The sequence below is a fragment of the Falco naumanni genome, chromosome 13 (assembly GCF_017639655.2).
Source record: "Falco naumanni isolate bFalNau1 chromosome 13, bFalNau1.pat, whole genome shotgun sequence".
Lineage (NCBI taxonomy): Eukaryota > Metazoa > Chordata > Aves > Falconiformes > Falconidae > Falco > Falco naumanni.
In genome coordinates, this window is record NC_054066.1 from 3,806,355 (window position 1) to 3,819,187 (window position 12,833).

The 12,833-nt window shown below is 42.8% G+C and overlaps 2 protein-coding genes across 2 annotated transcripts in view; one reads left to right on the forward strand and one right to left on the reverse strand.

Annotated features, from left to right (window-relative positions):
- NGEF (neuronal guanine nucleotide exchange factor) overlaps nt 1-12,833 on the reverse strand; it is a 52,777-nt gene that overhangs the window by 30,395 nt on the left and 9,549 nt on the right. The window contains exons 3-4 of the mRNA XM_040612754.1: nt 11,060-11,431; nt 7,550-7,664 (exon numbers count right to left, since the gene is read on the reverse strand). Of these exons, the coding sequence (XP_040468688.1) occupies nt 7,550-7,664; nt 11,060-11,327 (383 nt within the window). The 5' untranslated portion in view covers nt 11,328-11,431. The remainder of the gene's footprint in view (nt 1-7,549; nt 7,665-11,059; nt 11,432-12,833) is intronic.
- NEU2 (neuraminidase 2) overlaps nt 3,367-12,833 on the forward strand; it is a 32,370-nt gene continuing 22,903 nt past the window's right edge. The window contains exon 1 of the mRNA XM_040612759.1: nt 3,367-3,458. The gene's annotated coding sequence lies outside the window, so the exon portion shown is untranslated. The remainder of the gene's footprint in view (nt 3,459-12,833) is intronic.

Sequence of the window (12,833 nt, forward strand, 5' to 3'; positions counted from 1 at the left end):
AGGAAAGGGCCGAGTGCAGTGGGGAGTTCTCCCTAGTATGCAAAGGGAAATCAGTGCATAAGTTCTTACTGACACTGCTGGAATGAATATATATCTGAATATAACTTCTGGGTGTATCTACTGAAAAAAAAAAAATCTTTCAGAAGTGTACTTTAAGTGTAGAGTTTAACAGCTTCTAATCTCTCATATTGCTTTGCTCCCAAGGGTTAAATCTGTTGTAAATTGAAATTTTTTTTTAGAAAAAGTGTCTGGGTCATGGTATGAAAAACATCCAAAAATAGAAAGCATCTTTTCAGACCCCATAACTATCTGGTAATTTGTCCTGCCTGTCTTCCTTTTTCCTTCAAATTTTCCAAAATAATTTCAGTTTTGGTCTGAGATGAAAACTTGAAAATATCACTAAAAATAATAATGAGAATAAAAATATTGGAAGCTATGAAGAGGTGAGAACACCAGCTGAGAGTGAAATGCCCCCTGTGGCCATGGAAGGCCACAGCTTGTATTTTCGTGTCTCAAGAGTTCTGTTCCACTGTGTAGCAATGACTAATAGTCTACTTTTCCTTCCTTTAGAACTTTTTTTCTTTTTTAACTGTGATTTGTTCTTTCAAAAACTTTGCTCTTTCTTCCTTTCCAGGCTTATTCTCATACTTCATGTTGACATACAGAGGACATCTGTAAACAGAACCATGTGCCCAAGAAATACTTTTTCTCCCAAATGAGGTGACACAGTGTTCCCAGCGCTCTGGGAGTGGCGTAAAAAATGACATTTAGTGCGAAGGAGATATTTTTGTCCTACAAAAATTGTTGGGATTTTCTAAATCCTGCTTTTCTGTTTGGTGACAAAACAGAAAGCTTTCAAAGTTTGTCATGAAAAATGAAGGCAGGCAAACAACTGATTCTACCACAGTGGTCTGGTGACTGGGATGTTCATGCTGGGTGTGGGGGATCCAGGTTGGAGTCACAGCTGTGTCATTCCTTCCCACCCGACATGTTACTGCCTGTTCCAGGGCGGATCAGTCTCTCTTCCCATAGCTGCTCTGCTTTCTCTGGTCACTGGGAAAGGTGCCTGAACCTGATGAATGCCTTATTCACCAGATACCACGTTAGGTCAGTCAATACTGGACTGTTTCTGCTAAGTAGAATAGCTCCAGCATAGCTGCCTCTTTCTTCTTCCCTACTGCAATTGTTAGGACTTTGTGTGCAGTTTAAGCTGACCTAGCTGCTCAATTCCACTTTTCACATGATTCCCTGAGTCAGATTTCTACCTCCACTTTTATGCCAGCACTCACACTCATCTCATTCCTGGTGAGCAAGTTTGGGCAGCTAAACCGGTGGGAAACAATTCTTTTTTTTTAGAACTAGTTTTTTGTGTGTTTGGATTGTCTCACTACAGGGTGAGCTCAGTGCGAGTGGCAGCATAGCAGAGGTGGCAGACATGCAGACGGGTGGCAGGACCATGGAGTGCCACCCTGGATTACTTTACACTGCTGTGGAACTGCAGGCTCAGGCAGAAGTTCCTGCTCCACCTAATCTTAACAATCTGGTTTGGAAGAGGTTTTCTTTTCTCACTATATCAACAATGAATTTGATCTGGAGCCTAAAAAACTTTCCCCTGTATCATTAAAATCAGTAAAATCTCATGTTGACCTTTTCTGACCAAAATCCCTGTATTTCATCCTAAAATTCCCTGTCTAGTTGTAGGGGGAAAGAAAGAATCTGACTACTAGAACGACATATGTAAAAGCAACTAGTTAAAAATCCTACCCCAGCACCACACAAGCAGTGCTGCATGCTCTGTACTTCTTTTAGTGGCAGAAGTCATGCAATGTTCTGTCATGCAAAGCCCTGTTTTGGCTCAGGAATTCTTAGGATCCCTAAGCACACAGGCACTGGAAATGATCCTCATGGCCATCTAATGATGGCCATGCTCTGGTGACATGAAGCATGACCATGGTTTAGCTCTCTATGGGCAAAGGAGAGGGGGTTTCACACTGCATATGTTCTGCAAAGAAGGGGTGCATGGGGTTGCAGGCTGTTCCCAACTTCATTGTGCTGCTGTTGGAAATGATTTTAAATGTTGGCTGACCTGGTCCATGGTTGCATTAAAAATGTGAGTTTATAATAATTTATTACAGTTATCTCATTTAAGTTTGGGGGATGAATTTCTAATCTTGCCTTATATTTCAGGCAGTAGTAGTTTTGAAAAATAATTAATAACTTGAATTAAGATTTCTTATGTGCATCTAAACTCAAAAGCAACCCTTAGAATAAAGCTGCACAAAGAGCTTGTTTTCAAATGACATTGAAATGCCTTTTTTTAATGTTCCCTTATAGCAGTTTTTAGAAATTAGACCTCCTCTTCCAGAAACTAAAAAGGGAAGAAGCAGTCCAGCAGATCTTATTCATCAAAAATTCCCCAAACCCTTCTAGTCAGTGGGTGTTTCACACCAAGAAAGGCCACAAGATGAGGTAACAAGCACTGTTTTAATCTGAGCTAACTAAATTTGTGAAGTGTGAAGTTAGTAATAGATTTGAATGTTATACCTAGTCAAGGATATTTTCGTCCTTCAGGTTCATTCAGGTTCTCTCTGTTCACGTGTGGTTTTTAGCAGTGTTTTTGACAATGAGTGTGTCTGTGCAAAATTTACTCCTGGTTTTTGACTTTTTAGTGGAAGAGAAGTGGAACTCCTCATCCCTAATATTTTTAGATCCTAAAGGCCAAGAGCATATCTGTTCTCCTGAACCTCCTTAAGCTTTCGTCAAAATACCTTAATTGTATCTGTTAGGGCTGGCAACCTTATCGATAAGTAAAACTGTTCAGAACTTCCTGTTATGAGATCCTTACCTTTAGGTGCTTCTAACCTTTTGATGATGATGATCATCAGCGTTACAGTTGTAGTTACTGATCAGCTGCCATAGACAGGTTACTTTTTGTATATTAAAAACAATTATTAATTCCTTAGGCTTAGGAAAATATTATTTGATCTCTAGTCAAGGAAAGCAAAAACTTGTTTTTCTATCCTTTGAGAAGCTTTGGTTTCTGTTGAAATACAAATTGAAATTCAGGGTTTGCCAGGGCTTCGTCTTTGCCACACTTATGAAAATCCATAGAAATCATAGGCCCTTTCCCACTCTGCAATACACACAAACTTTAGACTTAGATTTTAGCATCTACAATCCTTGAGTCGATGCCCATGGATGCTCAGGGCTGAGAGAATAATTTCTGATATTGCAGCTGTAAAAACTGCCTGGTCCAGTTCTAGGCACTGTGAATAAAGGCCATTTCTGCTGTATCCTCAGTGATCCTTGTGATGGGTCTGGACAGCACAATGAGAAATCTACTTGACTGAAAAAGATGGGGAGCAAGACTCAAGTGTGGAAAGAGAGGGGTCTACTTCTGGACCAGGAGACTGCTATGAAGAGAGGAACTCGCCCACAGATGGGTGCTTCAGGAAATGGTGAGTTGGAAAGGCTGTAAAAATATGGCACTGGAGCTCAAGGAGTGGTGGGAGACTAAGACTGTATCAGGAGCCAAAGGGTGAAGAGCCTGGAGAGCAGTAGGACACTGATACGAGCTGCAGGAGGGAAGATAGAGGAATATTGTGTCTGGGAAACAGTAAGATGAGGAAATTATGTGGGGAATTACAAGCTGAAGCTGATAGAAAAGAACTAAAACAAGAGACTGGTTGAGGACCTGAGGGTCAGGGTACGTTGAGATGAAGCAGATCAGATTGGGAGAGCTGGATGGTGAAGCTGAGATCTTGCCAGGTAATGAAACCATGAGTGGGCCGAAAAACTTGACAAGCAGAGACTGGGTGGAATAGTTGGGCAGACTGGGATTGGGATCTCATTGGCTGGAGGCTGGAAGGATATTTAATTAGAATTGTGTATGTTATTGCTTACAATTCTGTATGATCCTGTGAAAGATGAGATTTTGACAGTAATATTTTAGTACCTACAGTTTACTGACAATGTATTAGTTCTTAAAATTAATCTCCCTGCAAATACTGTTGCTCTTAGAATTTTTAAGATTTATATTGTACAGAAAGAGGGATAAGAAAAACATTGTCTATCTAGCACTAAATGGCAAAAATTGTTGTGTGACAAAATATAAAGGTTTGGTCATGTGTTTGCACCAGCTATTCCTGACTTCACCACTCGCAAATTAAAGTACCATTGGCAGCATGGAGAAGAAGTGACTATGAAATTTATTTCATGAATAGAAAGAAACTGCTCGAGTATGGTATAAGACCTTTTGCAACACAGGTCTCAGCCTCTCTATAGGCTTTCTCCGATTTTCTGGTTAAATCAGCCTATAAGAGCAGTGCCCTCTGCTGCTTAGGACAAATAGTGCTGTGCTAAGAGATGCTAACCCAAATTCACACAGGGATCCTTCAGAGTGCTCTGCTAGTTTACATGCGTCCTGTTTCTTCCTAGTAAGGTGTTTGCATGAATTCAAACAAGTTGTATTCCCTTTTGCTGCTGAAGGTGACTTTGCATTCACTGTTGTATTACTTCTAGTCTTTGAGCTCAGATCAAACATCATCAAATGATTTTTAGATGATCCTTGTTCCTCTGAATTAGAGGTTTCATAACCAGCCTAAAGAAATAGTTTGCTCTGCACTGGTAGACCAATGACCTCCCAGTGAGCTTTGCAACATGAAATTTCACACTGAGTCTCTCTTCCACTGTATCTAGTGGCACACAATAAAGACATATCATTTTTGGAATCTGACTCAGTGGGAAATGGTAGGTAAATAACACAGTCATGCCACTAAAATATCTGTGTGGTATTAGAAATGAGGAGAAGTCAACATCCTGTTAGCTGGTAATACAGGGTAGACACTGATTAGTGAATCTCCTTTCCAGAGTTTGAAATGACTAGTTTTCTGGTCTCTGTGTGAGTTGCTTTCAGCTGAGGCTGACGTGTTGTGGATGGACACTCTGGGTGCATGTTTTTCTGTGATGGCTTTCTGTGATCTCAGTCTGCACAACTGCTGCCACTCTGAAGCTGAAAGGATTGATCACACTGGGAAGGAGCAGCTTTGGTTGAGTTCAGTTCCTTCCAGGTCTTTGGCTCTGGTTACTCTGTAAAATAGAAGTTGTGCTAGCAGCTCAGCACAAGTTCAGGGCAAGTCAGCCAAGTTGTCAGGCGGTGGCTCATCATGTGAGGGGTTTGGATCTTTGTACAATGTGGAAGACTGGGTGGGAGCCACAGGATGTTGTGGAGAACTCTAGAGTGCTTAGGGGGAGCTGGGCATCCCGTAGGAGAAGGATCATGAGGAAAATAACATTTGAGAATAGTTTGACATAAAAATGCTCTATAGTAGTATCTTATGGAGGGCATATGGCAGATTTTGGAACACTAGCAATAATGTTTGAGGTCATCTTATTTTCAGACATTAATGTTCTGAGATCAATGAACTACGCTACTATTCTCAGAGCTCTGAATGACACATAGATTCAAGTCACCAGTGGGTTTGAAGGAGCCTGTGGTGCTTTTCCTTAATCAGAGTGTTAACATCTGTATTCTGCCTGAGTACAATGCAGATAACAGTTCCCTTTCCTGAGATGTTTTCTATGTTCCCCAGCTGTATTTACTCCCTGTCCTAAATTATGTAGCGTGGCTATATGTGAAGTGACATCCCTACCTGTGAAGAACCCATTTGTGTCAGACCTGCTGGTTATCACAAGGAGAAGGGATAGTGCTTGCCCAGCCCTAGTATTTATACAGTTGCTGTAGGATGCTGCCAAATGTGAAGAGATGCAGCCCTGATGGCCCAGCTGCCCTCAGGACTGTGTGGCTTCACTCCTGAGAACACCATGAACCTTCCCAGTGCTGGATGGAGGTGCCTATTCTGTCCTTTCTGTAGAACTACTACTGTAGCTTCTGCTTTCAGAAGAACTCTTAGCTAACAGGTACCAGTTTTATTCTTTTGGGGAGAGATTACATGCATTTGTTGAGACCAGTGATAGTATTTTAGATGTCTCATCTGCACAATGGCCTCTCTTCCCAATAGAAGGGGAGAACAGTGATTAATGCAAATAATGGCAATATCCTTAGGCTCCTGCAGGCTTTTCACAATGCAGATTTCTAGTGGTTCTCTTATAAATTACAGCTGATATTTTGGAGAAAGGAAGAGGAGGATATGGACTCAGTTTGAGCTGGAACTCTGGTCTCTTTCTCTGTCAAATTTCTCTGCTTGGTTTCAAGAGAGGATGCCACTCAGCAGCATTGCCTGCTCTCAGCAGACACATGACTTAACCTGTACTGACCTGTCAAACTCTGTGCACCACAGCATCTTTGATAAAACTGACTCTCAGCTCAGGCTCATTGTTTCCAGCTCCTGGGAGAATCAGAATTTGTATGTTTCAGAGCTGCCTAAGTGGCAGTGTCAGGATGTCAGAGACTGACAGTGATGATTATGCTGCAAGGAGAGGAAGACAGATGGGTTTGACATTGCAGCAGACTCTAACTGTCTAGTTTCATATGCTCAGTTTAATGCCAAAGGGCAATCAATTTTAGCCAGGGCAATTAATTTACTTAAATACAACTTGACAGTTTGGCTAAATTTTTTTTTACTGGAGTCCTCTCCATTAAGGAAAGGTGCCTGGAAAGGCACTTGCATTACAGCAACACAGCTGGGCTCAGTAATTAGGACCACACAGAGCAGGATAATGCATGCACCTTCAGGGAGAAACTGTTTAGCACTTCCAGTTTTATCTTCTACAGTACGAGTAAGGACTATCTCATAGTTACACACACAAGAAATGAGGAGCTGGAGAGGGAGTCTGGGAGAGTATCTCAGTCATATTTGAAAAGGTAAGGCTAGGTAGCTGCTCCTTTCTCTCTGGCCGGCTGCAGTGGCAAGAGAGCAGGGGTGAGGGTAAATTTGTGGGAGGTATGTAAATCTATGGGTTGTGGGATCAGGATCTTTTGCTGGACCTAGGTCGTTGTGGGATTTAAGCCAAAAAGGGCTACCTCACTGTTGCCTCTGTTGCCTGTCAGTTCTTCAAAGTAAACAGCAAACAGAGTGCTTTAGAAAGCATCTTTGTAGCTACTTCTTCAGCTATAAAATGCTGTTTTCCATGTGGGGTTATGTAACAGGCTTCAGTAGAGCCCTCTGGGAAGGCCAAGAAGGGGATCACCCTTCTGTTGGGATGTTCCATAAGGAAATGCTCACAGGCATTCCTTATTCTCTCAACAAGCTGCTTAAGGCAGTCTGCCTGCTTTGCTTACGCTGCTGGGTAATGCTACGTCAGATCCCCCTTTTTTCCATCCTCCCCATTATCATTTTCTTCCCCCTTTTTTCTTCACTCCCTTCTCCAAACTCATACTGATAAGACTGTCTATACCACAATGCTAGTACTATATGATATATATCATTAAGACTGAAAACAGTGCTACCAGTCAAGGTGAGAAGGCATGGATTCAGAGCTATGGCTTAGTTCAGCTGTCCTTCCCAAAAAAAGGCATTCTTGCACTGACACCACTCAGACCATATTGCCAGAGGAGGCACGGTGAATACCCTGGCGTGCACTTCCTTACCTTTGGATCCATAGTTCATCTAACGCTGTCTTATCAGAGTTTACTGGAGATGGTGATCCCTTACGAGGTAAAACATTCAGAGGCTCTTTGACGGGCTCATTGTTTTTGAGTGACCCTGTGATGTAAGAGAAAGCCAAGAGGATGTTAAAATGGTTATTTTCTTAAGGGTCATCTCTACTTTTACTGTACGTAGTGGTTTGCTTACACCAAAGGTAACAGGAAGACCACAGACACAAAGACAGTGATGCTTTAGCTTGGATTTTCAAACAAGACTGAAGTATCATCAGCTTGCACAGTGCAAGACTGTACAGCTTTTGTCACAGCTGCAAATGCAATTGAGAAAAAGTGAAGGCAGATATACAATATCAGTTCTTATGTGAGCAGCGCTCTCACCACTGAAAACTGGGTCCCAACATCAGTGATTTTCAGTGTAATGCTTTAAGCAGAAAAGGCTTAGCTGTGTGTGCCTGTGCATGCCAATTTAGTTTTCCAAGTCAGGGCTTCGTTACTGCTCTGCTTGCAGGCACACAGTAGATGTTCAGTTTACTGGATAAATCAAGGCTAGATTTGGGTGAGACAGGAGCTTTACTTTTAATTGCTTCTCCAGTTTCCCTCAGATGAACCTCTGATCCTTTCACAGGGAGCCAAAGTTGTATTAAGTCCATGGCTTACTACTGCAGTACTTGGCAGGAGAGGATGCATCTCACTTTTCTAATGAAACCTCCTGTTGTTTGAGGCTTGTTGATAAATGGCCTTGTTGGTTTTTATTAGAAATATTTTTGTCTAAGTCATAATTCTGTTTGCATTTCAAACTGGTGGCAGCGCAGGCACGTCAATGTTCAGACTGAATCCGGTTTCTGATGCACCCTTTTAATCAATGCTACAATCTTTCAGAGGGAAAGGGTGAAATCCAGACTTTTAAAACTCCCTAAAACAGTGCCAAGGGCTTTTGAAATGCTAGTTTGAGTTATTTTCTTTGCCTTTTGAATAGTTTAAACACTTTATCCTTCTGTCAGAGGAAAGTGCTTTAAAAAACAAACTCTTTTTCCAGTTAAAGGAAAGCATCTATTATGTTTTACAGCTCCTAGGCTATAAGCCAAAACTTGGCTGGTGCAAAGGGTGCCTATATAAAAGCCTTTCTCTGTGCTAGATTTACATTCTTTTAAATTATTTTTTTGTATTCTCATTTCTTGAGTCTTTATTTTCCCCATTTTGTATCTTACTCTGTATTTCCCCCTGTATCTTTCCCTCTCTTCCTTTCTTCTTCTTTCCCTTCTCCTCCCCTCCCCCCGCATTCCCTAAGCAAAATGAGAACAGGTTAACATGTGAGCTTGAGTCAGACTGTTGGATAGCTGCTGTTCAAATGGGTTTGAAGTCAAGATAAAAGAGCTCACCCATCCCTTGCTTCCATGCACGTCAGCAAATGCTGTCAGAAGAAGTTCCTGCTACAAATGAGGCTGGTGTAGAAGCACTGCTGTCCAGTTTCAGGGAGAGAGGATGGAATCAGTGGAGTAGAGGGATAGGGCAGAAGAGCTGCTTACACAATCCTAGCTGAATTTAAAAGCTGTAGCTCTGAGCTGGACTTGCTACAGTCATACTGGAGAAACAGACTGGAGAAAAGAAGTGTTCCCAGTGTGTCTTGCTGAACAATTGCAGATGTGGAAGAAAATGCCCTGTTTGGAACAGATCCTGTTTCAGCAGAGAAGGGTGGGGGGTGGGGTGTGTGAGAGGGAAGCGTAGGTCAGCTTCTGTGGATGCTCTAATGAGCTGCTAAGAGAGAAGCCCTTCTTTTAGCTTGTCCTTCCTCAATGACACTGGCTAGACAGGAGTGATGTTCTCCCTGCCATTGTCCTGATGCCGTGATGCTGCAGATGTGTGAAGAAAGTGCGTCCTGTGCTGGTCCTGCTACAGTGGTAGCAGTAGGTAACGGGTGAGGGCCTCCTCAGCAGCGGTCTGGATGCTGTGATGCTCAGGCAGCAGGAGAGAGGGCGAGTGTCTTCTCTGCTTGCTCTGCAGCAGTGCTCTGGGAAAGCGGTGAGAGGATGACTCTGCTCCTCTGGTCCTGCTGCTGCACTGGCAGGGCGGAGAGCAGTTCTGCTCTGGCATAGGCGAGGCTCAGTTTATCCACAAACCTCATTGCAACAGTAGCAGAATATTAAACAGGAGCTCTTTGCTTTGCTGCTGTCTGCTTGGAAACTTGGAGAAGGGAGGGAACTTTCCTTCTGTCCATGCCGCAGGGTTGAATGGGCCTTTATACTGCTGAAATAACGTGGCTCCCTTGGTGAGACAGGCAGGAGACACCTATTTTCTTGGGGACATTTCTCAGACCTCCTTTATTTGGGGTGGAGGATGTCTGCTGTTAGCTTAGAGAACTTGGTCTGCTTTCAGGAGCTGAAGCACTGAGTTTCACTACTGTGTAACAGAACAATAGCTTTCAGTGGCTTGCAGAGCAATCAAACATTGTATCATTTCAATTCATGCAGCTAGCCAAAGTTCAGAGTCCACTGTGTTGTTTCTGTTAATTATGATTTGAAGATAGGATAGGTATTTTTGCTGTGATTCCTTTTATTTACAAGAAGGTATAAAACTCAGTTTCTCTGAACACCTGGGAGATGAAGCAAAGGGCGTTTTCTGTGTTCACAGTTCCAAGTCTCTCCCATTTAGTGTTTAGATTAAAACCACTTCCAGGTTTTTTTTGCAGCCCTGTTTCCAGTGCTTCTGAGTGTGTTGCAATAGCTCCTTTCCTGGCTCTCTCTTCAGCTTCTCATATCTTTCTCCTGTTTCTTTCACAGACAGCTGCTTAGACAAGGTGCCGGCTCAGTGAAAGCCTGGCCTTGCAGTCATGCTCCGTACTGTTCATACTTGGAGAAAGCCAACTCGTTCCATTTCTACTGAAGCCATGGCTGCGTGCATTTATGTTCTGGATGGTGTTCCTGTTATTTCAGCCTCCTGTCTCAAAGGGAGCTTAGGTGTTTCTTACAGCTGTCTTCAATACAAGGTGGCAGCAACTGCATTTTCAGAGAAGTCTTGCTCCTCTCTCATAACAGTCTATTGCAATTTCCACAGGCTTGGTCCCTAAACATACTGCTGTTTTTGCTGGCTGTTTCCTCTATATGCCATGCAGCTTGCCATACAGTTACTTGTATAGCTTTCACTAGAATATGTCCTTTCTGTAGGCTAAAGAAGTTCCTACTTCATTGACAGCTTCATGTCCTTCCCTGTTCAAATTACTTTTCTCTTAGAGAGCAGAGGGGTAGCAGAGCAGAGTCCCACATTTGTTTATATTCTCTGCCATGAAGCACATTTAAGTATCCAACCATTTTGCATTCAGGCTAAACAAAGAAGGATGGTGCCCCTCTGCCAGCTGTGCTGTAGGGCAGTGATGTACTGTAATGTGCTGACTGCTGAGCCAGTTCCTACCTTCCCTGTCCCTTTTCTAATCTCAGTGACTCCTGTAGTTCCTAATCTCACTGGAAAAGGAAGTATTGTTCCGTTTGGGTCAGTACTCACCTGTAACATGCCCCAGGTGCATTGCCTCTCTCGAAGATTTTCTTTTCTCTCTGCTTGGCAGCCTCATGGACCGGTAGTACCTGGAATTTCTTTGAATGGCAACGTAATGTGTGTGCAAGTCCCTCTCGTGGGTTACTGGCTTAGCACCTTCTGACTCTTCCTCACTTTCAGAGACTGACCCTGACTCTCTCAGCACCTGCTGAGAAAGGCCCTGCCGGAACCCACCGGCAGAGAGCCTGCTGGTGGCTTTTCTCCCATGCCCAGCCATGGCTTCCAGATCTTGTGTCTATGGCAACTGAGATGACGGATCAGTGGCAGAGCAGCAGAAGACAGGTAGCCTCCACAACTCCATCAGCTTTATCTGATTTAGAGCTGGAAACAGAGGAACAATACACAACAAAATAGGAAAAGAGAGGACAACAATCTGGTTAGTTTAGAGGCTGTAGTGCATTATCTGTTAAGGATAATGGAGACTTTCCAGATTTTTTTGTCTGAGATCATTATCTTAAAAGCCTTATTCTAACCTCCCAAATGTTGCTTTGCCATGCTCATGGTTGTCCTGCCATGACACATTGTAGTGCTACAGATGTTACTGGAAAGATGTCCTATTTGCTCAATTGATGCCACTCCCTTCTGTCACTTGTGAGCAGTAGATTACTAGTTGATTTAGAGTGCATACAAGTAATGGCCATGTCTTTGTTTTTGGGGGTGAAAATGTTACAGAATAGAAAGTAAAAGCTGAAGAGAAAGCTCTGTTAATCTGTTTATTATCTGTGTACTTCTCCCTGTAATAGAAGAATTAATGGCTTTTACAGGGCTGGGTGCCTCTAACACTTACTAACAACACTCCTGTGGTGCAGATAAATGCAGAAAAAAACATGAATGTTGAGAAGTGAAGGTAGAAGAGGCAAGATAATGTAGCAATGGAGAGCACAAAGATTTGATTCTGTTTCCCGAAGTTGCCCTCACTTAAGTGCTAATGCACCCTCTCAGTGACATGGGGACTTCAGCACAGGGGTCCTGCTGCTCTGTCTGTCAGCACATGGTCTATGCCAGTGCGCCTACGCATTTTTTGGGAGGCAAATCAGTACAACAACAAAACAGCAGCTGATCCTTCAGCCTGTGCAAGACTGGATAAAATGTGAATCGATTACTTAAGTGTTCGCTGCTGGCTTTGTATTGTTGAATTCTTACAGCTGTCAAAGCCTTTCTAAGTACATAACGTGATTTTATGACTGATGGGGCTATCAGGAATAGTAGAAAGAAATGCTGTATAGGAAATGTGAATATAAAATTGACAGTTCACTGAGAGAAGGGCATAAAATAGTGCTATGGATTAGTCATTAGACGCTGTTTTGAGAAGTTATACATATCGCTGGTTTGCTACAATACAGTACATCTAATATAAAAGATAATCTAGAAGGTAACTCTCAGGTTTTGTTCTGGGTCTTCTACAATCTCTCTGAACCCATGTGTGCCACAAACCTTTTTCTTGCTTGCCCCCAGTGTCACTCCAGCTGACCCTGGCACATCATGGACAGTTGGGACATCATCTGCTAATCCTCTGCTTTCAAATATTTTTGAGGGCCCTATGTTTTATCCTTATAAAGGGAGGGTCATTGCCTGAAATCATGCACTGGGCCTAAGTTGCTCTGCTTCCTGGCTCTACAGATGAGAAAGTCTGCTTTTTCCTTTCATGACCTGAACCACTGCATGCAGCTCATAGCTGCTAAATTTGGATCCTGACTTCAATTCTGCCAAGACTTTTGCACTG